Consider the following 27,424-nt stretch of genomic DNA (forward strand, 5'->3'; position numbering starts at 1 on the left):
GATGTGTAAATAACCTGTGATGTTCTTGTTTGACTCGACCAGCGTGCAAGTACAGGGTGGTATTCAGGTACCTGACCTCTGTACTGTATTAAAAAATGGTATTTTTAGAACATAGGTATGCAAATTTTGCATGTGGCCTCATGCATACATATATGCCATGTAAGGAATAGGTCTAAGTGGTCCTGGAGAAACTTATTCAGATAGGAGTCATTTATTTTGCATGTGTGCAGAGGTTGGATACATGTAAACACTTTGGTGAGGAAGGATGGGTTATTGTATTAATATGTGTCTTAAAATACTGCATTTTGTTTAAAATATCTAAACAGAAGGTGATTTTAAATATTTTGAATTTTCCAAATGTTAATATTTGGAAGCACTGAGCAAAAGTAAAGCAAATATTTTTGTATCAGGATCAGACAGTAGCAGAAATTACTTCATAGGCACCAAGCCCCATGTTACGCTTGAATATTATCTTTTGTTTCTTGGTCTCCCAGGCATCAAATAGTGGAAATATTTTTGGTTGCTATGATGCTAGACAAATCAAGAGAAAATAAAGTTGTGGTGTTATTTGACAGAACAGCTAGGAAGAAGGACAGTATTTTTTTTCCACTTCTGTGCTCAAGTCTTTAGCTATTCCCCAGGTAAACAACCCAGTACAACGTGTCTGTGTACTTATATTCCTACATGCAGTAGCAAATGAAGACTTCCTGTGATGTAGGGGCATTTCTGTGTTGAGTGGTATTGCTTTCATTTTATATTAGAGAACTGAGGGTTTGAGCAGATGAAACTTGCCTACCATCTCAGTCTGCAACAAAGTGGAAATTTTGAATCTCCAGAGTCGTCAGCTGGAGCTTTAATCTCCAGACGATTCTTCTGCCTCTTGTCATTTCAGCCACTATCTGTTCTTCCCGTGCTCACCTTTCTCATATCCCTCTCACTGGCATCTTTATTTTGATCTTGTTTGTAGTGCACAGTGCTTCTCTCCGTTCTTATGCTGCAGTGGTTTGCAAGCCTCATGGACTTGATGCTGTGGTGGAGGAGGAATGCGATGAACAGACTAGAAGCTGTCAACTGGCAAACTTTGTTCGGGTTCTCGTTGGTTTTAGAGATGGTGACTTTGGTGTGTACCATCTAGTAGCTACACGGTGAGCGATGCCGTGCAGCACGTTGCTTTGAAACTTCTTAGTGGGATTTTATTGCCATTGCATGAGTTTGCCTCAGGTCTTTATGTTGCTAATTAATTCATTAATGTCAGGAAAGGGTAGCAATTTCTTCTTCTCAAACCTCCCACGCAGCGTACCTTGTGCTAGAAAATAAAGACCAGAGACAAAGATCAGTGAAACAATAAAAAAGGTTCTCGTGTTGAAAGCTGTGGATAGCATAAAAAATGATCGCGCCCTTGGTAATTTGGAAAGTTCAGTTGCTTTGATAGGTGTGTTATAAATATCTAGCAATAAAAAATCCTGGCTACCTTTTTCTAAACTCCTAAGCAAATATGTGCATCATGTGACTTGGTTCATTGATTAGAGGGAAACAGTCATCATATTAAATCTATTAATTTTGTGGTATCTAATGAGGAATAAGGTTATCAATCTAGGCTCCTGATATTATATATCTAATTATCTGTATTAATTAATGTCTCCTGTAATATACCTTAGGGATATTGTTCTGAATTCATTTGGACTGGATTTCTCCTGCAAAGCATTCTGCCTTTAATTTAGGCAAGAAGTCGAAGGCAAATGACCAGGAGTTACTTTCCACTTAAAGATGAAGCAGGGTTGCTGCTTCTTTAACAGCGTGTGAATTTAAGAGAGAAAAAGACCTTGGGTGAAAGGTGCTTATTACACCAAAAAGGAACCAAACAGGGTTGCCCGGGAACCCTTTGGAGGCTTTGCCAAGTGACCTCATCAGCGTGTCCTAGCCCTGGTGAGCCAAGCCAAGCACGCGTGTCCGCTGCAGCGAGCATCCTTGAACGGTGGGTTTAGATCACACGCGATGACTTCTGTGGTCAGCGACACTTGGAGTTAGTCTAGATCTTAGACATGCTTTGCCTACTGTATCACGAAAGAGGCATTGTGGTGAGACAGGGACATGTCGGGGCACGAGATGACAGCCGTAAGTATCTGGAAGGAATGCTATGTCTTTTGTATAGCATGGCATAATTACTGAATGGATGTTTCAAGGGGTTTTTTTTAGGTGTTGGCCCAAAAAAGTCAGGATACGTGCTATTTGGGGTCCACCCTCTGATCTGGTGCAGCAAATGTGTTTTCTTACTGCATCAGCACACTGTTTGTCTGAGCATGCTGTCCCTTAAAAAGTCACAAAACTGCTGTTGTCCCCTTACCAGCTGTCAGAAACGTAGCCGCTGCCTGCGCTTGGGTGACCTGCTGTGTCTTGCTAACTATTCCACCAAGAGCTTTGGCGGTAGCTAGAAATGGGAGAGGAAAGAAAGAAAGAAAGTTTTTGTGTGTTTTAATTATAATATTTAACAATCAAATAACACACGGAGACAATTCTTTTGTGTCAAGCAGCATTTTATTAGCTGCACAGTGACGCTTTTGCTAGCGTTTTTAGTGTGTTTTATGAAGGCTTGAGGAAATTGAGGGTGGGGGAGTGAGGTTTTTTGCATAAATCTTTTACGTTGTCCACGTGAACTGTCAGATTAAATTCCAGCAATCAAAAGGTTAATGAAGTCTGAACTTTAAGCCATGAATCACAAATTGATGGCCATTTTCTCACATCAAGCTGTCAACTGGTAAGACAAGGAGGGAACGGGAGAAAATAGCTACCAATTTGAGAACTTCTTTATTTGCTTCACAGCTTCCAAAGCGAATATGCCCCTTCCTTGTTATCCTGGATTAAAAGGATAATAGCAAGCTGTGTAGGACATATTAAGAATTAGGAACTGTAAATTCCTTCAGACTTACTGCCAAACATCCTTTTGCCTTTAATAGCCTTTGGATCAGACCTTTAGATGGGATGAACTGGGCCCAAACATGCTACCCATGGTCTGAGCTGCTCACGAGAAGGAGCTTGGCTCTCTTAAGGGACATGGGCCACAGAGGAAGTTTTACCAGATTGAAGCCTCTCCTTTAAGTACTTAAAATGAGATGGGGATGAATGTGGGCACTAGTTCCCAGCAAATGTCCCCAGCTGGGAAGCAGTGCACAAGCCTTCTCCAGCAAGCAGCCTCTAGCAGGAGTGGGACTGATGGGTTCAGAGGGCAAGTGGCTCTTTTCTGTTGCACGTGGCGAGCAGTGTTTACACTGGCAGGTGCCCCTCAATGGGTATATAATCACACAGAAATGCAATAAAAGGGAGGATGAGTAAGCCGCGCTTTGCTGTTGCAGACTAAGGCATTTCAGGATTTAATTATACTACAGGTATATAAATTCCGGAAACATGTTAATGCTCCCGTGATTAAAATTATAGAGGGCCTAATTGAAAAAGCATAAACTGAACTGAAGAATTCCTAATTATAGTTTGCTTTGAGGTGTTAATTTCCTCCATAATGAATGCATAATTTCTTGGAGCTCAAAGAGAGGGCCGCTGCAGCAGCGCGTGGGCTGCAGATGGAACGAAGGGATTATCATAAACGGAGCCAGACAATTCCGAAGAGGAAACCTCTGCAGCCATGCTGCTATTTTGCCTCTGTATAATTTCAGTTCTCCTTGCACAGCACTTTTCCAAAGCGAAAGGCAGAATGAAGAGATGGTGAGAGATGTGCTTACTGTGCATAAGGAAGAGGAAATAGGACGGGTTTAATTAAAAGTAGTCGTGGTGTGAAAGTGGAAGGAGAGAGGCAGAGTTAGGTTTTTTCTGGAAAGGTCAAACAGCAAAGCGGAAAGATGAGAAGGCACTTCTGCCTTCCTTTGGTGCCCATCTTGGCAGACTCCTTAGGAACTCCAGGAGCTGATGCTGAGGTTGGATTTTTTCTTCCCAAAGGGCACACTCTATACCTCATGTTTTCTCTTGCATGAAAAACATGCTTAGCCTTGAAGGGAGTTGGCAAAGCACAGGATTACCGGTTACAACCTCCTGGTGTGCAACCTCCTGATCTGCCCCATTCCCAGCACAGTGGAAGGAAGAGCTGTTTATGAGCAGTGACAGAGCAGATGAGACTGGACGCAGAGAAGGTGCTGTGCCTTGCCCTCAGGACGTGCCTTCTCCCGTTTCTCCAGCCTCCATTCACTTGTGTTCCTGGGCAGGAGATGTTGTGGGGAAAGAGCTATTTACCCACGTGAGACCTCTCCCTGGTGTCAGAAGCATGATCACTTTGCACTTTCGGAAAAGCACGAGGTGCCCAGAACAGGAGGAAAGAATCTGGCTGATGTTCCTGCAGCCTCAGGAGCTCAAAATCTGTGTTCTCTCTCGAGAGCTCATCTTTCCCATTGTACGTGGATGATATAGCTGTGAGTAGAGTGTTATCTGACTATATTGGCCCTATCCAGGATTGGAGGTTCTCCTGAGGTTACAAACAGAGCCGGTTCTCCCATGTTGAAGTCTTGTGCTTTTCTTAGCTTTTTAGTTTAAAAAGTATTTTTCTAGTGTTCTCTTCTAAAAAAGACAACAGATTCTTGCATATGGGCTTCCCCTCCATAGTCTAGTAGCTATGGTTCTGTGAAGTGAAGAGAAACTTTACAATGCAAGCTTAGATTGTTTCTGCATGCAAATTGGCCTGCTTTAATGGAAGCCAGTGGAAATAGCTAAATTTAGCCTGATTGAGAATATATCCTGGTGTACTCATGCCCTTGTCCAAGCCACCACCTTTGTGAAGGGCATGGCCGAACTCATTGCATAGCCCTGCTCTCTCCTGATCCTGCAGCTTGCTGAAGAACCGCTTTAGCTCTTCTTGTCCTTGAAGCTTTCCTTTGGTCTTAAAGCAAACCAATGATCACTGAGGATGACAAAAAGACCTCAGTCAACGATGCCTGTTTAATGCTAAGCGACATTAACACGAAAGGATTTCTTTTTTTTTTTTTCTTTTTGTAGATCAAACAGATGGCAGGTGGTTCAGGAGGGAAAAAAACACCTCCAAAGCCACTAACATTAGCTCCTGTTGCTGTGAAAGCCATATCTGTCTGCACTCATTATCTTTAATCTGCCAGCGCAAAATAACATTGAACTGGAGAGATAGGGACTGGGCCTATTCCGCTGGGGAACAGCAGCTATTATGTCTAATCTGTGTTGCAAGCCAGGTCAGGCTTATGGAGATGGTTGAGATAATGGAGCGTAGAGCTTTGAAATGCCCTCTGGTTCTTTTTTCTTTTCCTTTTTCTCTTTTTTCATTTCCAAGAAGATTAAACGGAGAGAATTTAAGACATTTAAAGGAATGATGCATATATAATGCAGGTAAATAGGAGCCATGGTAGTGTTCAGATGGTCAGAGGATGTAAAGAAGGCAGTAGTAGGAGTACAGATAACATCTTTTATTATACTGAATCACAGAGTTGGAAAAAATGAGCTTTTAAGTACCCAAATCCCTCTTTTGGTCAGTAAATACTGTCTCCCAATTCAGTTGATTTTTTGGCAGCTGCTTACATTTTCTAGATGTTGCCACATTTCTGTTTGCTTTGCACAGACACTTCCATGATTACTAGATTTTCTCAGAACTATACGGAGATAGTTGCATTTCTGAATTTCTTTAATTATCTGTCCTTCCTTGAGCCTTGATCATTAGTCACTCTACCAAGTAATAGTGAGTGAAGCATGAGGAGGTTGGGAGGATGGATTTGAGCACGTGTGTGTGTATATATTTTTAAATATATGTGTGTATATATGTATGCACACACACACACACACACACACACACACACACACACACACACACACACACACACACATATAGCTGTTTATTTTATACTACTGCTATTCCAAAAGAGGCAGAAAATACCTTGAAGGGGTGAGGGGGGTTATTTGTGCGGTTTCTCTGCATGTGCCACTTGCATTGGGCTAGACGCAGGCTTCCCTGGAGTGGTTTGCTCTAGATGGCATCAGCTTGCCTGAGCCAGCCTGATGGAGAGCTTGCAAGGCCATGTGGCTGGAAGGCACCTTGGAGCTTACAAAACAGAAGACAGAGATATAAAAATTTATATACATATATATATAAAGTTATATATATGTATAAATATATTGTGCTTGATGCAAACCCATCCTATAAAGCATAGAACATATAATATTCCTTCAGACTTCAGAAACGCAGCTTCTCCAGATAGCCACACTTCACGGGGCAGATCCGAGATCCCTTTCTAGGCATGAAGGGTGCAAAGCAGCTACCTTTATACCTTATGCCTTATTTGCACCACATTGTTAATGCCTTTATACCTTATTTACACCATATTGTCAATAGTGCTTTTGGAACACATTAACAAGCAGCTCTGACTTTTATCTGGTACAGTTCTAAGAAAGACCAAGCCTTGGCTTATTTTAACCTGAAATTTTGAAAGTTCTCCCTAAAGTAGCTGCTGCTGATGTTTTCCCCAGTTTACCAGGGAGCTGCTTTCGTGGTGGTGGATGAGCAGATCACCAGCATGCTATTCCAGATCATGCTGGAGAGGACGTAATGCCTGCCGGTGATGTTGTCCAGTAGGAATATTGGACAAAAATACGGGGTTCGTTTACAGACAACTGATGCTGTGTGATATTGGGCAAATCACTCCTTGTAGTTTCTCTGTGTGGCTGTTTACACATCTGTGACATTGGGGTAATTATGGATTGTACCTCGTAGGTCTGTCAAAATGTGATAGGACTCTTGGACTGTGTAGGTTGATGTTATATCTAAGGCAAGGTTTCACGTCTCTTAAAAAAGAAAAGAAAACTTTCTAATAGATTTTCCATTTTTTAGTCAATCATGGGAATTTTATAGGATGCCGCAGGGTGATTGCGAGGTACTTTCAGACAAAGTATTCTGGCCAAAGGTAGCATTAGACATAGTAATGCTGGCAGGATGCTTTTCTTGTTAAATACAATTTTTTTTTTTTTTTTTTTTTAGGCTTGACACAATGCACAATTTCTTAGGACACCAGCTGTCCCCACAGGCAGCTCATCACATTTTGTGATAGTGACTGGGGACGATATCCCCTTTCTCTAGAGGGAGCAGTCCCTACACAGTGGGGTAGCACTGGCGGTGATGTCCTGCTTCTTTCCAAAGAAATGCTGAAGGGGAGATGGAAGGTGTTTAATCCTCTTCCCGTATCCGTGGTTGGGATAGGATCAGTCTTTAGACTGACGTTTTCTAGTGCCTCTTTCAGTCATCGTAGAAATTTAGCAAGGCTTGAAATTTTAGATAAGAGGATGCCCATAAGAAAACTGTGGTTCGAAATAGTATTGTCCAAATGGGAAATCACTGCCCTTTATTTCATGGATTTCAGGGTAAAGCATGCCTTAGCAAGCTGGTGAATTGGAGACTGGGAGAAAATTTGAAGGGACTCTCTTATCAGCCTTCTTAAAAAATGGATTACATTAGTATCGGCAGGTTTTTCATAGCAATGACAGTAACAACCATGTCTTCTTTCTGTGCCGTTTTTTACAAATTTGGCTGAATTTGAGTATTTTGTTGGTATTCTTCAACTTCAGTGAATACAGTAGAAGAGTCGTTTAGTTTAAAAGAATGAAAAGAACCCACAGGAATGAAGGAGCTCCTTCACAATGAGGGAGCTGGCGTGAATATCTGTAAAATGAGACACTATTTCCTTGAGTAACATCACTATTATAAGCTTTATTTTTTAAATGTCTTGCAGATGGGAAGAAGCTGATTTCTTTTGATGATGTCATTGATGACAGTGCTGCCTAGTATTCAGAATGGGCTAGTTTTTGAATCTTTGAAATAGCCAAGCATATTCTAGAAGATGACACTGCAAAACAATCTTTCTTTTTTCTGTATTTTTTGCATAAAAATGTTTATTGAGGGCTAACCTTAATTCCAGCATATTGCATTCTGCGTGGAGCTATTCCAAAGCTTTATGGGGGTTATGACAATCTTTAATTGAGTTGAAATGGATTTAAAATCAATCCCTAAATAGAGAGAAAATTGCAGAACAGTGTATTGGGGCCCTATATGTACATCCTAGGTGGCTGTGAAACTCAGTTCATTATGTTTTGTAGATTATTTTCAGAACTTCTGATCAAAGGTGCTGTGGGAGGTAATAAGGGTGAAAGTTTAGGACATACGAAATAGCTTGGCAGGAATATATTGCCGCCTGTTCGAACCCAGAAACCTTTATGAACGGAGAAGCCGTCTGCAGAGTCACTTCCGAACGCCTGAACATTCATTTGCCGGATTGCAGGAGGAGCCTGGTGAGGCAAGTTCACCGTTAGATCCAAAGTAGAGAGGTGCAGTAGATGCAGTGGGTGCTCCGAGGCTCCGCATTCGGCTTTATGACAGTTACACATTTAGTTCTTGTAAATTTTAATAGAAAAAAGTTTATGTTCTATAAATCATTTTTAAAGCGTTTGGTTTGTTTTTACCATCCTAGCGCATTTATTACAAATCCCTTCTATGCAAGTTTATGGGAGGGCTGGAGGCACGCTGTAAGAAGCATCTCATCTTACTGTTCAATTGCACAGTTTTTTAAAGTAAGCTCTATAGAGTACCGATAGATTTTTATAGAATATTTTTTGCTTCCATCCATATTACGTTTCATCAGATTTTCCAGGAGGAGAAAACTTATGCCTGGATACTGAAGTGCTACCAGCTCACAAAAAACATCCAGGGCCTGGATCCCGTGGTTTCCTCGGCACCTTTGGGGTTTGGTCTGGAACTGCTCTGAGATTTACTTCTTGTGGGTGGTAATACTGTGTTTTTTATTGCCTAGGTGGCAGAAGTCAGATGTTTAGTTAGATACCTTTAAGAGACAGAAAATAAAGACGTTGATGCTACTCTTCTGTCTCAGTCTGCGTCACTGAAATCAGCTTGGCCATAAAATAAGCATCTGCACATTCAGCAGCTAATTTGAATTCTAAATTTGAGTATGAGACACCACATCAAACTCTCTCCCCTTCCAGCATCCCGGGAGATGGTCCCATGTTGTCAGAATAAAGGCAGTGAACCTACATGGAGGTATGCACGTGCATTGAAAGTGGTTCAACCAAATTCAGTGGGGTCACAAGTTAAATGGAAGAGCAGGGGGGAAAAAAAAAGGCCAGTGTAAATATCTGTAGCCTGTATTCTTTGATTTTTTTCTGTCGTCTTGAAAAATAGGCGCTAAAAGAGAAGTTGGACTCTTTGGGATGCGGATTGCCATGTTTCGGTAACATCCAGGGAGACCGATCTGCGGGTGCCTTTGCGGTGAGCAGGCCTGGCATCTGGTGGCTGAACCTGTATCTGGTTTTTGCCGTTTGTTATAGCAGGGAATCAGCATTTGGTATCTGGAGTTTCCTGGTGCTGCTTGGTGGGGGTATGAGCGCAGAATACTCCCGTGCTCTGAAGAGCATGTGTCTCCAATACTTTCGCACCCTGAAGACAAAAAAGCTGAATTGGTTGTTTGCCCTTCTACTTAACGTGCCTTTGACCCTCTGCATAGGCACTTGATGCCCGTTACTTATTTCTGTGCAGCATTTACTCTCCTGGCTTGGTCAGACAGTGTTTGATTTGGGGTGCTGTGCTTTTGGACAGCATTTTCAGAAGTGTTGCATGTGGGAATGCCACAGAACAGATACCGTGCCCAGCTCCGTATTGGCTGCTGCTTTCCACCTGCCTTCCGTCCGAGGGGGCACAACTGTGAGGGCAGAGGAGCCCTGCACTGCTTGCTTCATTGTCCTTCTCCTTCATCTTTGAATTAAGATAACTAATAACAAGGCAACTGCTACTCTTTCATACCATCTTATTTCCTGAGGCCTGTCAAACAGTTATCCTGAAGGTAACACAGCACATTTGAACCAGAAATGAGAAGTTCCTGTTCTCTAAGGGTGGGCTACAAAACCTGCTCGCAACAGGCTGGTCAAATCATGCACTGCAAGATCAGGCTCGGCTAATTGCCACTTATTTTTCTTCCCCAAGAGGAAAATATTATTGGAAATAAAAAACATCCGATAAAATATTGATGTATTAAATATTAAAATTAAGTTGAAATCTATTAAATCTTAAACAGATATGGTACATTCAATTCTAGATACCAAAATGGGTCAAGTGGGAATACTAAACTGCTGAAGGATTGTTTCTTTTAAGCTTTAATAAGTCAGGTAAGGAGATCAGTGTAAGGCCAGGAAGAAATTATATTCCTTTTCACACTCTGTCATTGTCGGGGATCTAGTGCAGGTTTCTCCTTGTTGGGAAGTGCCACGTCGGGATGCCAAAGCATGCCGACGAGCCGGCGGATGCACCGTGGGAAGCTCTGACACAGCCTTCCCTCTCCGCGTTCATGCCCATCCTGTACCCAAAAGTTGAGTCTGGTCTAAATACGTGGCTAGATTTCTGGACAGTTGCTTCCTCAGCTCGTCCTCGCATCGTGCTGCAAGATCAAGAGCAGGGAAGGAGAAGTCGGAGAGAGCCCAGGGATCTCTCGGTAGCAGGGACACAAGGCTGTGATGTGAAATGTTGATTATTCACACTTGTGCTTCCACACTGAATAGAGAACTCATAATTTATAAGATTACCTTGTAGATGATGATAAGAGCACATTTTCTTCCTCTGCAGACAACATTTGTGCTGTGGCGACCATTATGGCTGGTGCTTTTATCAGTGATTTAGAACAGAGCTGTCAAAAACTTTAAATAGCTTCTATTAAAGTAATGGGGTTTTGTCTATAGGAAACCTGTGAAATTTATCAAGGAGCCCAGTTGGGACCTTCTTTAGTAGGAGCGTGCAGCTGCGCAGCGGGGCCGCCGGCTTCCCAGCCGCCGAGGAATTGGGCGCTGGAGCGGGAGCCCCGTTAGCGAATGCCCGGGAGCCCTGCCCTGCCCTGCCCTGCCCTGCCGGGGCTGTCGATGGGGCCGCGTGCTAATGCTGAACCTGAAGCAGTCGGTTTGCTGTGTCGTCTTTGCGTTTATTGGCACTGAGGTTGCTCTCCGGTATCGCTAGCTTCACTGCGCCACTTTTGTTGTCTCTCTTAATACAATTTCAATGTGTGACACTGAAACTTTCTTTCATCCAGCTGGGCGTTTTCAGCGGATGTATCGATTCCTGCTAGGCAAGCAGGGTTGGCTGATGCTGGCTGCAAGCGCTAGCTTTGAAGCTGAGAGGCAGAGATCCCCAGGAGATCCTTGCTACTGCCTCTCTGGTAGCCAGAATAAAAGCTAATAAAATACTTGGGATATCTCCTCTATACTTCCCCCTGCCCCTTTTTTTTCCTTCCCTCTAGCACTTCTTTTTGGAAACATACTCCTCTTTTCCTGAGTTGTAATCACACTGCTTTGTATTCTGAAATTGGGAGTTGTAACAAGTTTCGAATGGTTGACGCTGCTCGACGTTGGTGTAGAAATGGGTCTGCAGGTGAAGTGCTTTCGCAGGCTAATAGGGCAGATCATATTCACTGGGTTGATTTTGAGTTGGTGCCCAGCCGCAGGCTTTAGGGGTCATGACACATCAGGAAAAGGTATCTTCTGACAAAGCTGAACTGCATTTACTCTTGAGAATTGTTGTAGCAATCCAGCCGTTCTGGTCAAACTTTAGGGTGGGTAATTGTATGCTTGCTACTCAAAAATCCCGCAAAAATTTCATTTTGAAGTAGGATCGTTGCCTTTCTATCTATCCCACCGAAGAGGCACACCTTTATGAGAGTCTTAATGCTGGCAGTAGTAGGGGTGGAAGCACTTGCATGCCTGGCGGTATTGAACGTTTAAAGTGGAGAAGTTGATACCTGAAAATGACCTAAAGGCAGCTTGAGACCATCTTGCTCCCTGGTAAAAAGAAAACGTGAGGAAAAAACATAACCTGAAAAATAAAGATATCGCAGGAAAACGAAAAAAGGAAGTGAGACTGTAAGAGTTTGTGTACTAGCTGGAAATGAACTGCGAATCCTGCTCTTGTGGGGGGACCAGGCAGACTGAAATCTGGATCAAAGTATCAGAGGGCAAGATGCAAAATAATCATTCGATAAGGCACCAGTTTCCCAGAGCGATAAGCTTCAGGTCAGAATGATCTTTGACAGCGGCGACTCTTTTGGCCCCTTGACCGCTACCTTTGAGCGGCACTTGACCACCACCAAATAGCTGAGACTGTAGGAAAGCAGGGAGGTGAGGAGTGAAGGTCACTGGTTGAAGCAGGTAAAGCAGAGAGATGCGTGTGCTGCAGCCGTCGCTGTGAGCTAGGACAGTGCCAGGCATAAAGGAAAAACCGCCAAGAGAGGCGAGCAGTCGCTCGTCCCGGGTTTCAGCAAGGAGTGTGCTCTTTAGAAAGCGGGAACAATGGCAGTGCTGCTAGCTCAGATGTTTGTTTCACAGGAAAAAGGGACAGTATTCGAGCAGGAGATTAATGGAGTTTTAACTTGAACACAGACGGGACATCTGTTACATTTCAGTTGAATGCTCGTGAATGTCCCATTGTGCTTCCAGAAGCACCTCGAGTTATTCCAAAAGAAGAAACTTCAAAAGTAACGAGTAAAATTTCTTGACATTAAAACGGTGAGTTATTCCCGTGAAAGGAAGAGTATGAGTTAAAAGCTAAGTAGGAAAGCTAAAATGTGAAAGAATACAAGTAAAAGAGTATCTCCTATTACATTACATGTGTATCAAAGCTCTTGCTCATCCTGAAAAAGGGTGCGTGTGTTGGAGGAGCAGGTGATCAAACAGTCCAGGAAGACTCTGAGAATGTTTTCAGAGGTAACGACTTCTCCGAGTGTGGAAAGAATTCATATATCTGGCAATTCACGTCCCTGGGAACGTCCCCTTTCTTCTTCTTATAAAAAAAAGTAGGTATAGGTCATTGCTTAGAAGTGGGATACCGAAGAAATGAGGTTGCGCTTGGGACATTGTGCGGACGGGGAGATGGGAAGCAGGAACCCTATGCTTCTGCGTAGGCTGGAAGGAGTTATATGTACATAAAAAGGAAATACTGTCTACTGTCAACAAAGGGATGCATTTTTGAGGGGATAAAACTCAAACCAAGCATTTTTTCAGTTAGGAGGAGTGTGGCCAATGCCCTTAGAAATGTCAGCGTCGTGCCTGCATGTTGGTTGGAAAGGCTGCCGTTGTTTGCCCAGATAGTTGCTGGGTTGTTGCTGTTCAGAGCTTTCACTTTCTTTGGAATTCATTCTAAATTTTGATTTGTTTTTGAAGGTATGGAGTATACTAGTTATGCCATCGTGGGCATTTTGATCAGAATAAAACAGCAGAGGAACATGACCAGGTCATTGGCAGGTTTGGAAAGAGCAGGCACTGATTCTTTGTCCCTGAACATTTATCTAGGAAGAAAGGGACCGTGAACTTTGTCCCCTCTCCTGAAGAAGGCTTCCTGTGAGTGGCGAGCTATGTAATTCAGTTGAACTATGTAATTTAGATGAACAAACCTGTGACAGAGAATGAAGTTGTGCAAGTGGATGTAGCCTGCAAATCTTGAGACATTTGAGGAACTGACTGGAGGGGCTGACGGGGCTCCAGTTCTCATATACTGTCAAGGAAACACCATCAAACGTCCAAAAGGGGTAGTAACATATTTCTAATAGAGCACTGTGGTTAAAATGAGAGATCCATTCAATCTGCAGTAACAAAACTGAATATTGGCACTCAAATACAGAAGGCGGCTTTCTTTTTTTTTTGTCTGCAGGTATAAAAAGTCCTGCCTTTATGAAAGCCTATCATTTGATAGAGAAAGGACTGCATATCACCTTTACATTCTGCCAGGTGTTCTCACAAATGCCCTTCCTGCATAAGCACAGCAAAAAACAACTTCTCGCTTAAAACCTTGTGATTTGCAGGTGAATGCTGACTCCCAAGAAGTTTTGTAGTTGCAGGTATTCTTTTCATCGTTTGATAAATTTGTAGGAAAGGAAACTCCAAACCAAAATGCATGTTATTTTGCTTTTAGCAAGATAAATTAAATCCGTATTCTATTTCAAGCAATATGCCAGAGTGAAGGGTCAGAATAAGAATCTGTGGATGGTCTGAGTAGACAGTGGCCAGAAAGGCAAACTACAAGTTTCTCTTGCCAGACTGGGAGGAGTGTTCAGGTTAGATGAGATTTTGCTTATAGATGATAATTCTGAAACTGTTGCTGGGAAACTTGTTAATCTTTTTAGAAATCAGAAAAGTAAATACCAGAGAAGGCGTGAAACATTCTATTAAAACCACCAGTGAGCTGTAGGACTGTGGAAAGTTTTTAGATATGTTAATGGGTTGTCTTTGAAGGCGACAGTCCCTACATCTGGTGGGTGCGTCTTGCTGCATTAGCACATGCTGGTAGCATCCCTCATAAGGACAATTTCAGTACAAAGCAACTCATAAGCTGACTGTATTTGTACAGATTATTTGCTTTCGTGTCTAGCAGTGGGAGTCTCCCTTGCTGATAGTTTGCCAAAAGAATCACTGACCGCTTCCTTGTTCACAGTGAATGCACCAGATACCCACAGAAGTAAAATAATAATTAATTAAAAAACACGAGCTAGGTTTTTCTTATACTGGTGCTTATTTAAGCTGCCATGGCTTTGCTTCCCCCAGAAGTACTGATGAGCCATTGCAATGCTAGAAATTTTTCTAACCAATCTTTCTGCAACAACGAGCAGCTGCAAGCAGGGAGAATGATACGCTGCTGGCAGTTTGCTATCTTTTAATCGATCTCCCCCGGTCTAACTAAACGAAAGACCGGCCTTGCACAGGCAGGTGAGGGCAGCGTATGTGAATACCCTGCCAAAAAGTGAAATGACTGCAGTGGTATCTTTCTTTGTCGGATGGGTAAGTGGTGATACGCAGACGGTATATCTGCCTCAGCTGTAGCAGCCCTGAACTTAAATGCTTTGTTAACTGTCTGAGAAACATAGCAAAGTGCATGTGGGTGCCTTGCAACCTTCTGAAGCCTGGAAAAGTGAGCTAGAAATAGCAAGAATCACTATTACGTATCATAGAGTCCCAAAACTTGGTAGGACTGTGAAAGGATTAACATTTCATAGAGCTGGAAGGAATATGAAGAGCTGTTGTTTACTGAAACAAAAGTGAACTGGAAGAGATAAAAAAGGCAGCTGGTCAATATATAAGTCAACCTTTTAGTGTTAGAGGTTAGGAGGAGGTATGCCATCAGAATTAGTACTAGAGAACTCTTTATCCCGGGATATGACCCAAAAGTGATGTGAGAAAGGGCCATCCTTAGAAGTTATGAGATCTTTTTTGTATATCGAAACTGGTTTTTGTTCTTGTTCTTGTCCCTGAAACTGTTTCAAAAGGGACCTGGCACCGCTGCCAGTTATTGATGCCTTCCTTTACCGCAGTCACCTTTTGGCCTGAGCGAACAATTCATAATTCGGTGGCTAAAAGAGAAAGCAATTGCTTTCCAATTTTCACTAAATTAAAAATGCATTCTAGGTTGGGTATTTTATTCAATACCTTCTTTTCCCAAAGCGTGACATCACTGAAACCTATTTGGACTTTCACAAAGGTATATCTTGACTAATTCAGCCGAATCAACAGAGTAAGTGATCAGCGTCTTGCGCACGTAGTACCACTCAGTTGTCGCTGCTACTACAGTGCTCCAGGAACGGTATTTGCTGTGATGCCCTGGAAGTTATTTTATTACTTTGCCTTTTGCTTTTGTCTTTGGAAAGTTTCTTGGTGTTTAAGGCTCTTGAGATTCTAACCTTATCTTCCTCTCTCCCTCCTAGTGTCTATCAGCTCGTTGTCAAGGAAGAGAAGCTGCAAAAAGCACGGAGAGCTGCAGACATCATTGAGTGCTTCTCTGTGCCAGTGAGCTACAAGAACGCTTCCAGTCTGGACTCACCCCACTACTTTGCGGCCGAGCTGAAGCCTGACAACCTGCCTGTCACGCAGCCGTTCACGGTGGGCGACAACAAAACCTACAACGGCTACTGGAACGCTCCCCTTTCACCCCTGAAAAGCTACAGCATATACTTCCAGGCTCTTAGCAAAGCGAATGGAGTAAGTGCAGAGAAAATTAAGCTGGATCTGTACATATGACCGCCTCTGTCCTCCCGACCTTTCTCTTTCTATCTCCATCAGATGCCAGTTTATCTCCTACTCATTATTACCCTCTTGCAGAAATTTGGTGAAAATTAAGCATGCTACTACTTGCCCTTCACTCAAGTCTCTCCCTGATACTTAGATCCAATGAGAGGCCCATAGAGGGGCCAGGTGATGAAAGGCACATGTTGGGTTACTGTCATGTGGTTTACAAAGTGGATTGCTTAAAATTTGCTTCTTTATTCTGCCACTTTTCCTTGCAGTTGCGTTAAAATTGGAGTAGGGACTGTTGTCCTTTTAAAAGAGAGAGCTGCTACATCCTGGCAGTCATCAGTTCCAGTGCTTGTCATTTTGGAGGAGACATTATGAGACGAGAACTGCCCAAATGCTGTGAAGTTGGATTACCTTCTAGCTTGATTTGGTCACATCTTAATTTAGAAATTATGGTTAGGATTTTCATTTTGATCAAAGTGTAAGTTAGGCTATAGAGGGGACAGTGTGCATGTCTGTCTTGCTCCTTTTGGATATCCTGGACTATATTTTTATAAATACTTTAACTGTGCTACTAAGTTTGCAGACTCAAATGATGTACATGTCATGCTCTGACAGATCCAGTCTTAAGAAAAGTGAAGACCTCTTCTCTCTTCCATTTTTTCTTTCCAACTGAAAATTGTTTGCGACATTCTTTTAACTTGGCTGTTGCAGTCCTGTTCAGCTGACAGTGAACAGGCGAGATCCAGCCTGAGCAGTGATTCACCTTACTCCCTTCCTTACCTTTTACTCCCCTAATTGTTTTTCATTATCATATAACGTGATACAATTTGACATTCAGGCCTCATGAAAAATCTTACGGCATTAATGTTCAGTCAAGAAGTTGGGCAGTTGTGTGTGTTCTTAGCACCTTTGCCAGTGCTGTCATGAATCCAACTTTCACTTGGCTAAATTCTTCAAGACATCACCTCTGAAAGAGCAAAATAAGAAAAATCAGTCAAAGGTGAAAGGCATTGTAGGCTTTGGTCTCCACTTGGAATAGAGTCTTCTACACCTAAAAGACATCACAGTACATCACAGGGGACTGCACGTTGTTTAACAGGCTAGCAATGCCAATGAATGTCCACAACATATCTTACTGGCTTAGTGCCTCCATTCATCACCATTCTCCTGCAGAGTATCTGCTGTGCAGCCGACGAACACAGATCTCAATACGGTGCTGTTTTTCACCTTGGTTCCCTTGCTAGTCGGTACAGACTGCTTCCAGCACTACTCAATTAATTCAATTTTAGGTTTGCCTTTATAAAGGAAATTGTGAAATATATGTGTATGTCTCTCTGTGTCTAGTTAATTCCCCCTCGTGTGCTAGTTAGTTGCTCCTGAATGGATCCCCAGGGAAGGAAAAACTTTATTTGCTCAAGTACAATATAGTGTGCCGTAAATGAGTAATATAAATGGAATTGTAGGCTCCACCTAGCATTCTGGATTAAGGCAGCATTAATGTGTGTTTCCTGCTTTTTCTGGACCTCTGGACCCCACTGAAATTGGACACCTGCAGTCACACACATTATACATAGCACATCCAGAGGGTCAACTGAACACCTATTCCCCATGTTCTGGAAACAAAACTTGCTTTGCAAATACTTGCAAAAAATTTAAGACCAGTTAGTAAAAGCCTATAAGGCAGTTAGACCGTATTGTGGGAGAGGTCCATATCGTTGCCAATGTCCTGAGTCCCTGCATCGTATAAATTCCCAAATTACCACTGGATATGGACTATGCTCCGTCTGCTACAGATAAGGACAAACCACACACAAGAAACCCAGCAGTCCCTGCCAGTCTGAGCTGGAAAATTTGTGGCTTTGCAACAACTGGACTATTCCATAATTTTCAATTGCAAGGAGAAATACAGGACGTTTTTTGCTTACAGAATCTGGACTTGCAAGCCTAAATAATCCAAAGAGCCTGTTTGCAACAGTATGCAGCTTGTGAATACAGGTAAAAGAAATACCCTGCCAGACAAAACAAATTCCTATTTGAGCAAGCAGTTGCCTCTTGTGTTAATAATTTGTGTAGGTACAGCATATGCTTATGTATCCTTAAAGTGCAATTTAGCTGATAGGTACAGGAAAAAACATCGAGAAAATATAGCAGGATGCCATCTGCTGGGTGCAAGTCCAAGAGTGGCACTTGGCTCTTCAGCTGCATAACTGTGATACTTTTCGTTTCATGATGAAATCCTTAAGTCCTGCGTTTCAAACATTAGGGTCTGATTTGCATCCAGTCTTTTACAGCTGTAAATAATGAGTTTTGTTTTGTTCCCAGAATTGTTTGCAGGTCTAATTTGTATTTAGAGTTCTGAGTAGACACTTGGATCTACAAATTGAGCAGTTTCGACCGTCGTCTTCACAGAGCCTGCAAACGCGGCTGCAATGTGGCATTTCTGATAATGCACGTCTGCAGAAATTCTGAAACACTACTGTTTAGCAGGATTAAAATACAGCCTTGTGTGCCCTTACACATTAAAACCTTTCTAATAGACTATTGCCACTCATATTTTAACTAGGATATTCTGCAGTTCCATTAATCACTGGTGGTTTTGAAATGATGAAGCTTCTTTCCACACCTGGAACCTGCAATGAGAAACCTTCGTGCAGTGAACCATAACATCTTCCTTTGGAAATGTAGGACTCTGGGGGGTTTAATTTGAAGAAACATTCTGCGTTTGGTCAAAAAGCTTGATTAAGAGGAGGTGGCTGTGTTTTAGGAGTTTCTACATTGTTTCGGCCTCTCTGTACGTGGAGGGTTGTGCTCATTTGGCGTTCTTGTCTGCTCTGTAACCATTAGCTGTGATTGTTGCATTGAAAGGAACATAATTAACAGCTGGGTGCAGAACAAGTGTGACAAATTGCTGCAAAATCGGATTGCGAGCTTCCCTGCCTTCTCGTGTGCAACGCTGTGTTTGTTGTTTGTGAGTCTGAATAAGATAGCTGTCGCTCACTGAATTCTTTTCTCTGGACCATCGCGTGAAATCTGGTCAACGTGGTGTTGCTTCCAGAGACGGGTCTAAGTAGCACATGTGTGCAGCAGCATCGTTTTCGGCTCTGTTGTACAAAATCCTTCCAAACCGTGTGCCTTTCCCTCCTAGGGATTGTCGAAAGCCAGATGCTGAAGTGAAATGTGTCAAGAGTTAGAAGTAAGAGGGGGGAGAAAATTAAAAAGAAAAAAAGAGAAGAAAACAGAAGCTCCAGGTTTTGTGTGGGTGAGAAGCACAATTGGTGACTGTTTATTTGTTAGGAGGAGGTGGTACAAGAAGTGACACAAAAAGAATAGGCAACTGGCTTCTCTGTGCGCTCTGGCAAAATCTCTGCGCGCACCACTGCCACCGGCAAGATTGGCTGTCTGACGCAGCGGGAAGTTTCCCATGTCCAAAAACCCTCCCTGTGCTCAGCCCCTTAACAGCACCAGTCCTTGCAATGTCCTCCTCTTTCTGAGAGCTGAGGCTGGTGCAAGATGGCAACGTCACGTTATTCCTCACCCGCCCTTGCCATTGTATACTTGTTTAATAATCAAAGTTAAACGTTGCAGGTTTTATTGCTCCCAAGTTCTTTCTCTGGGTCGTCGTAAGTGAGAGTCTCTGGTTAGTGATTCAGCAAACACATTCGGCTGGGGAAGATTCTTCAGTTGCTGCGAAACCTGCCTGAATTTTAAGTAGTGCTGAAACTAGAGCTTCCTAGAAATCCTTCCTGCAGTGGTTGAATTTTACTCCTCTGAGTTAAAATGAAATCTGTAGCAGCGCAGTTGCAATCAATAATTCTTGGCCGTTTTTGCTCTAAATGGGAAACGAGGCAGGAGCCTTCGTGGCGCAGCTGGGGATGATGTGGAAGGCGCTGCCAGCTGCTCGTGGTCCAACAGGCAAGTCATGTTTTCAGGCCAGGAGCGTGAAAATAACACCGCAGTAATCAATGAGAATATTATTTTTGAGGGAATGATAGAGTCTCCAGAGTTTCTCATTGATTTTTTCTTTTCCTGTCTAATGACTTGTACTACATGCACAATTGTGCAGTTCGTTATTAGCAGGGGACTTCAGGCTGGGTTTCTGGACACTGACAGGTCTCATCACAATGCAGAACATCCTTCTGGGAGATTTTGGGGGTATGGTTAGAGCTGCCAGTGCTTAAGGTGAGATTCATCCCTGGGGGAGATGGCCCACAGAAAGCTGCTGGGGTACTTTAATTCAGCACGAGCCCCATTTTGAGAACTTGAGTAGTGCCTAGGTACCTAAATTGCTTGTACAAACAGTTAAACAGCTTTGAGGAGCTCTATATTCATTGGGTTTTGAGGTGTACAGTTTTGACCATGGATGCTTATTCTTTTAAGCTACATGTTGCAGCTTCTGGGGCAAAAATACAGCAGTTGTGGAAAGACCGTGCTCTTGTAACCCCTTGTTTCCACATCTGGCTGGCCATCCTGGGCCAGAATGTGGGGGCCTGAGAGTTTCCCCAGTGGTTCTATTATTTGCTTAAATAATATGCTCTCATTTAACTTCAGGGTTTGGGAGGTTAGGAGATGTGGGTAATAAATGATTATATATCATTCAAGTAACTTCTTATTTTAGATAATAAAATAAAAGCCCACAACACTAAAACAGATACCAAAAATAGCTGGTATTGGAAAGGCAGTATAAGGGTTTGGCTTAGTCCTCTTGGACGATTAGCAGTTTTCTTAAACTGGCAATAGGAATTATAGGGGAGTCCATGGATCCTGCAAAGCCATGCACATGATTAACTTTAAACACAGCGAACAGTTGCCTTCAGTGAGATAGCAAAGACATAGCCTAGAGCTCCCCCAAATTTGGGCAAAATTTGTTAAGAATGGAAAAAATAATTCCTTAGGGCTCTCGGCTAATAAGGCAGTGGTTCAGCTCATGGGGGAAACAGGTTGCCTACAGGCGTGTTCAGCATAGCTCTGGGACACAAGGTACTAAAGGTGATGGTTGAAACCAGGCAGGAGACTGGTGATTACTTGTCTGTATCATCTGTGTAGCAGCAAAAGTGAGAATTGCCTGTGCCCAGTTTGAGCTCCTTGATGAAACTGGCCGTTGCGGGCCAGCCTTGAACTGCGAGCGCGGGGACCGCGGTTCTCCCCCGATGCTGCTGTGCTCTCGTGACGGCGAACGCGCCGCTTAACTAATGCAGCGGCGTAATAATGGAAAAGGAAGGAAAAAATTGTGAGTGCAGAAACAGCTGGATGAAAGAGCCTGCTTCTTTTATTGTTCATAGTCTGGGAGCAGCAAGCTGTCATTTTAAAAGAAAAAAAAAGCATTTGCCCTTTTAGGTTGTGAAGATGCAGCTGTCGCATAAACATGTGTCCTGCTGCCCTCATAACCCCTTTCTGCGGAAAATTGTTTCCGTCCAAACACTACAGCGATGGAGGCAGAACTTGTCAGCATCCAGCGCGCTTCAGTGAAACGTGCTTTTAGGAACCTAAATGAACAGTGGGCAGGATCAGCTCCCTTTCTTTGGAAAGCAAGCTGTTTTCAGAGAATGCTCAGACATCACAGTCAAAATTATAGAAAATTCGGTGGTCCGCGCTCCAGGAGGAGCCCGTCAGGGTACGTCAGAACCGTGGCGGGTGCGTAGGGGAGCCGGTCCAGAGACCAAACTCCTATAACCACGTGCATGTTGGCAAAGGAAAGTTGGATCAAGAGCTGCAGCGTGTCTCTTGCAGATGAAAGTCACAGTGTTTTCCTGCTTCTGGAGTTTTGGATAAAATATACCTATATTGTTCTGTTAGTGCCTGAATATGAAACGTCCACGGTACCGTAACGTGGCAATGCTGTACTGCCAAAGTAGCAGTGGGACTAGGATCTTAATTTGAGTAATTCCCGTGACTTTAGCCATAATACAAAACTGGTGTCTTATCCTAAATATGTAAGCTCTGGGGTCATCATTAAGATTGTTGCAGATATAAAGCCTCTTAAATCTTCCGTGGCCTCATAAAATGACCCCCTTGAAAGAACATACAGGGACAATCAGGGAATGAAATTTGGGGATATGACTTGTTTTTCTAAAACTTTTTTTTATCCCTTTATTTCATGATTTTTATTGCAATTGCCTTAAGCCACCTGGATGGATAATTGAGAATTAACTATATTATTTATTCCTGTTTTACTATTGCCTAAACAGAAGCATCTTATTTTACTGTGAACAAGTAAACACTCTGCCTGAATCAAGACTAGTATTTTTCAGAAAACAGGTGTGGTTGTCAAAAAATCGTTTTACTGTTTTGAGGGAAAAAATCTGTATTTATTTATTCTGTTTGTTGGCAGAAAAGTTCAGGCAAACTCAAACAAAAATGCAGTAAATGTGAAAAAAAAAATTTATGAGACGCTGAAGAGAGAAGCACGGAGTTGATCAATGAGATGTTCAGTTGAAATCAAAGGAATAATTAGCCCTAGTGAGGAATATGGACTGAGCTCCCTTCTTTAGGCTTTAGCATGCCCAGTAGCTCTACATCTGGTGTGCTTTTGAGTTGCTTTCAAGTTCTCCTCCTCAGAAGATGCAACGTGAAGTCAAGTCCAGGGGACTTGTTCCTCAGGTGACGGATTTCTCTTCCTTTTGGCAGTACCTGATCACTGTCTTTTGCTAAGGATGATTGTCTGTGCTAAATACAGCAATTAGAAGATGTACATGCAAACAGAGCACACTGTATCCTCTCTTCTCAAATTACCCTGTGGGAGGGTAATGTGCAGGAATACATACATGCTCAAATGAGATCAGTTGCAGCTTCATTAACAAGATTTCATTTTTTGTTTTCTCACCTATTCTTTTCTCAGCATTGACTAATTTCTCCAGCTTTCTGTTGCACTTTGGAGCCAGTATGAAGCAATAGCTACCAAAAAAAAGTGACAAAATCTGTGCAAGTGCCCAGCTACTTTTGGACTGCAAAAATGCTGTCTTGATATTCAAAGTTTATTTTTCATGACTGATTTAATGGATCCCATTTCTTTAGATTATAAACTACATCAGGATTGGTGGTTGTTGTTGTTAATATTGTTATTATTTCCATTGTTACATGCTGAGGCTGGGCTCTGAAAGTAAAGCTGTGTTCTTCCCGCTTCATGTATCATCACTGGTAATAAAGCTTTGGGATTGCCGGAGAAGCTGGCAATTGGAGCTGATTTTGCGGGAGGCGGAAGAGAGCACAGAGCTCCATCGGGCAGCTTGGTTGACTCGCTGGTGCTGGCAGTTGTACGAGTTGTGCAGAGGGGTCATTTTTGCGGGGAGGGAGAAGTCAGTGCACAAAGAGATACGGCTCTGGTTCACTGGGACAAATGGTACTTTGGTTGCACGCTGAGGACAGTATGCGTGGATAGGGCCGGCTGTGATGGATGTCATGTGTCCAGTGATCCAGGAGCTCCTTAAGAGAGTTTCAAGGCAAGGTGAGAGGGAGAGGTTGTCCTAATGAATACCCTTTTCTTCCTGGAATACACGTGAGGTTGCTTTTATCCAAGCAGCACGGCTGAGTTGTATCTTGAGGAGCACGTGGAGGGGGATCAGAGGGATTCGCTATTGTACGTCCCAGAGCATGGATCCCATGGATCCTGCCGTTGCCCCTTCCCGCGTGCGACCGCGTGCGAGGAGGAAGGCACGGTGCAGCCATGTGTTTCTGCTGGGGCCAAGGAAGGTCTGCCCCAGGTGCAACTGGTTTTCTCCAAGAGCAAATCCAGCCTTTTACTGTGCTCCTGTTACTGCTGGAGGGTGGAACGAGCTGCTCAGCAGTGCATCCGCCACGCTGTTGTTTCCAGAGCACATGCCACATCCATATTAATGTAGCATTGTTACATACAGTAATTTATGCAGTATTCATTACACCTGAGACATGTACAAGAGCGTGTAAAGACATAAAGTGCTAAGAAACCCCTGCAGCAGATTACTGACTGACAAAGTCACTTTTCTAACTGAAGCAACATGTTAGGATTTGGATGGCAATCATGTATCGAGCAGAAGTAATCCATGCCAATAACGGCTGCAGAATGAGGACTTTGGGATACCAGAAAGGATGTGTTTTCAATGGAGATGGCCTGAGAAGACTGCTGAATTTGAGGTTTTTTAGTTAAGCCAAATACAACATTGTTGTTCACATCCAAATTACTGTTTATGCAGATCTGCGGACTCTGAGGTGGATTGAACAAAGGCGTTGGGTTTTTTCCCAGCTCCGTGATGAAAAAGCTGCAGTGCTTTGGGTCGCGTTTGAATAGCGCATTTGGCAGGGCTAGCCGTGCGACATGCTGCTTTGCTTCACATGCATTTCAGATAGCTGAAGTGTTCAAATGACTGCTTAAGTGTCTCTGTGCCATGTGTTTAAATAAATACCCAATTTGTAAAATTTGTAGTAATGGTGCATGAAAATTAGATGTCCAGTTGCATGTACTTTTGACCCAAGGCTTCTCTGCATATTACGGATCAGGTCATTTAACTGGTAATTTCTATTAATTAATCAGCCAGTTATGTGGGACCCATCACTCACACATCTAGTGTGGAAAACTACATTGTCACTCTAACTTCCCAGCAGTTAGCAAAGCAGCTGCATGCAGGTCCATTAGTATGGAGCATTTTATGGAAGTGTTGGCGGTATTTTCAGAAATGAAGTGTAAGAAAACTGCTAAATTTGTTTTAGTGCTTGTTTTTAAGGAATGTGTGTTTATTGCAGATGGGCAAATTGCACACCTTGATGTTTTCCTATACTTTTATATTTTTCAGGAAACAAAAATCAACTGTGTCCGGCTGGCAATCAAAGGTATGTGAGTCTCCTTTTCCTGTAAAGCACAAGGCTGGTAGTGTAAAAGCTACAGTGGTGACACAACTTGATTACAGTTACCATTCAAAGGACAAGCCTCCTTTTTCTTTTTTTTCTTTTTTTTTAAGGAGTTTTTAAAGATTATAAAGGCAGAACAACAATTTCCAGAACCCCTTTACTGTATATGTGGACTCTGTTATTTCTTAAGACAAGGTATCCCTCTCTCTCTCCGTGGTTCCTCCTTTCCCGTATTGTCCTCAGCTCTCCTGTGCTGATGGCTGTCCTTGCTGTTGGCAGACTGTGACTGAAAGTGCTTCCTATTAACTTCATTCTCTCTGCGCCTGTATGAGGTAGATAAGTAAGAGATCTCCCGTAAGCCTGATTTCCAACGGATTTTGAAAATCTTAACCTTGAACGCAGCAGGGCACAAGTCTTCTATCACACCGTTTTCATGGCATAATTCAACAAACTAGTTGAATTATAAGATAAATCAGAAAAACAAAATTTCTTGTTTTCATTGGGGGAAGTTCAGAGTAGACCAAGCGTTATCACTGAGCAAGCCTGGTATAAACGGTTTGGCGATATATTGTTAAGATGCAGTACTCTGTCCCCCAGGTCTGCTTCACAAGGTGTAGCTCGAGGGACCAGCGATAACAACGTCTTGGTTACTTCTTGGATTTTAGAGTTGCGTTTAACAGCTTTCCTAAAGACTTTAGCATTACCCCAGGGGCTACTTTGCCAACAAAGGTGTCAGTAAAGCAATTTACTTGTGACACAAACAGAGGAGTAGCTGCAAAAAGACTTCCTCAACACACATCTAGTTTCAAAATGAGCTGTAAGGAAATGGTAGGTAATTGCCATGGGCCATGTTGCAGGTAGCTTTCCATTTTCAAAACTTGAGGCTGCACCTTGTGCTTTTGCTGCTTTATTGTAATGTGGAATATCTCCATTACTGCCTGTGGAGTCTTTCCAGAGCTGAATAAAATTGGCAGGAACCTGTGGCCCTCTTTCTTTAAGAGGCACCATCCTGTTCTTTTCTGTTCTTTCGCTCCTTTCTCTCTTGTAGCAGTAACAGAAGCTAATTATTTCTAGGTATTTTCTCCTCATTGCTTCTGCTTCTGCACTTAGAGAGGAGTTGGGAGGCATCAAAGAAGCCCCAGCTAGCCGTTGTCCGGTAGCAGAAGCAGTCTTTTTCCTTGCCATGAGGCATCCCCAGATATGTTACGCGTAGTACCATACATTGGGACGGCATTGCGTGGAGTCACTCCCTGTGTGGCTCTAATTGCTACTTAGACCTCATACTGGAAGCTGCTGGTACTGTAAGCAGTTGTGTCACCACTGAAAGCCAAGGAGGATGAGCCGTTTTTGCCCTCTTTCCTTTCTGTCTGTGGCTGTGGTGGTCCTCATAACCTCTTGTTGCTGTCCTCTTTAAAAAAAGTCCTCGTAAAATCTTCATTTAATTTGTATCTCCAGGTTAGAAACATTCTGTTTGTCTCAATCTCCTCTCCTTCCCCCTCAGTTTTTCCAACCTACAAGTGGCATGACCATTGCAGATACCTTATTTTGGCTTTCTGGTGGTAGAAGGAGAAAGAGTAGGCTTGGATAGAACAAGTCTGGGTGAAATGAGCCTCCCAAGGGTTTCCCAGAATGTGGCAGGAGGTCTCTTCATGAAATCAGAGAAACTGGATTCATACATTTTTGGAAACCTGTTGTTTCTTCCATTTCAGTGGTTCCTATTTTTGGAGTTGGTAGAAGAATGCTGTCATGCTAACAGAAAAGATACTTGTTCTATGCCTATTCTTCAGATTAAAACAAAAAAACAAAAAAAACCAAACTCATATAGCTTGAAAAATCCTATTCTCACACGATCTTTTGATTTGCACAGTCTGATTTGGGTAATCCAGAAAAGATTCACATAAGTGTTTAATCCCTAGCTGGCTTCTGCAAACTGATTTAACCTGCTAGGTCACAAAGAAGAGTCAACAAGCTACCCTCGTCCTGTCGTTTCTGAATGTTGGCTCTTTTAAACAAGTGATTTCTTAGTAATATTAATCTAAAAAGAGGAATGAAAGAGTTGGGTAGAACGTGAAGATGCCTAGTCCACTGCTTTCTGATAGTCTTACCCTAGCATTTTTCTTGATTCACATAAACGGAAAAGGGCAAGAGATTATGGTAGGACTAGTGTTTATTCTCACTGTCTCAATGGATATAACTTTTGATTTAGTTCTGATAGGCAGAAGTCTTTTTTCTTTATACATGGAGTGTGGAAATTTCTGTGGAATACTTTTTTTCCTATAGGTGGTACTTTTTTGTTTTTTTCTTTTCCTTGCTCTGTGATTTGCAGTTTTGTATTTTTCAGTGCCTGACCATTAGCAAGGACACTGGAAATATGCACATCTGTGGCTAATTTTATGCCAGTTTTGGCTCTTCAAAGGTACTGTATTAGTTGCAGCACGCAAGGAAGGTAGCACCACAAGCGAATCTGTAGTCTTGATAACGTACCGTTATCTTCCATTACTGGCACTTCTGAAGAGTTTTGTGAAGTGTGGGCAGCTGAGCAATAGCAATAGCT

General features: G+C 42.7%; 1 protein-coding gene across 1 annotated transcript in view; it reads left to right on the forward strand.

Annotated features, from left to right (window-relative positions):
• PTPRT (protein tyrosine phosphatase receptor type T) overlaps nucleotides 1-27,424 on the forward strand; it is a 478,646-nt gene that overhangs the window by 363,139 nt on the left and 88,083 nt on the right. The window contains exons 12-13 of the mRNA XM_064521396.1: nucleotides 15,744-16,017; nucleotides 24,816-24,852. Coding sequence (XP_064377466.1) covers nucleotides 15,744-16,017; nucleotides 24,816-24,852 — 311 coding nt within the window. The remainder of the gene's footprint in view (nucleotides 1-15,743; nucleotides 16,018-24,815; nucleotides 24,853-27,424) is intronic.

This window comes from Dromaius novaehollandiae, chromosome 16, assembly GCF_036370855.1.
Source record: "Dromaius novaehollandiae isolate bDroNov1 chromosome 16, bDroNov1.hap1, whole genome shotgun sequence".
Taxonomy (NCBI): Eukaryota; Metazoa; Chordata; class Aves; order Casuariiformes; family Dromaiidae; genus Dromaius; species Dromaius novaehollandiae.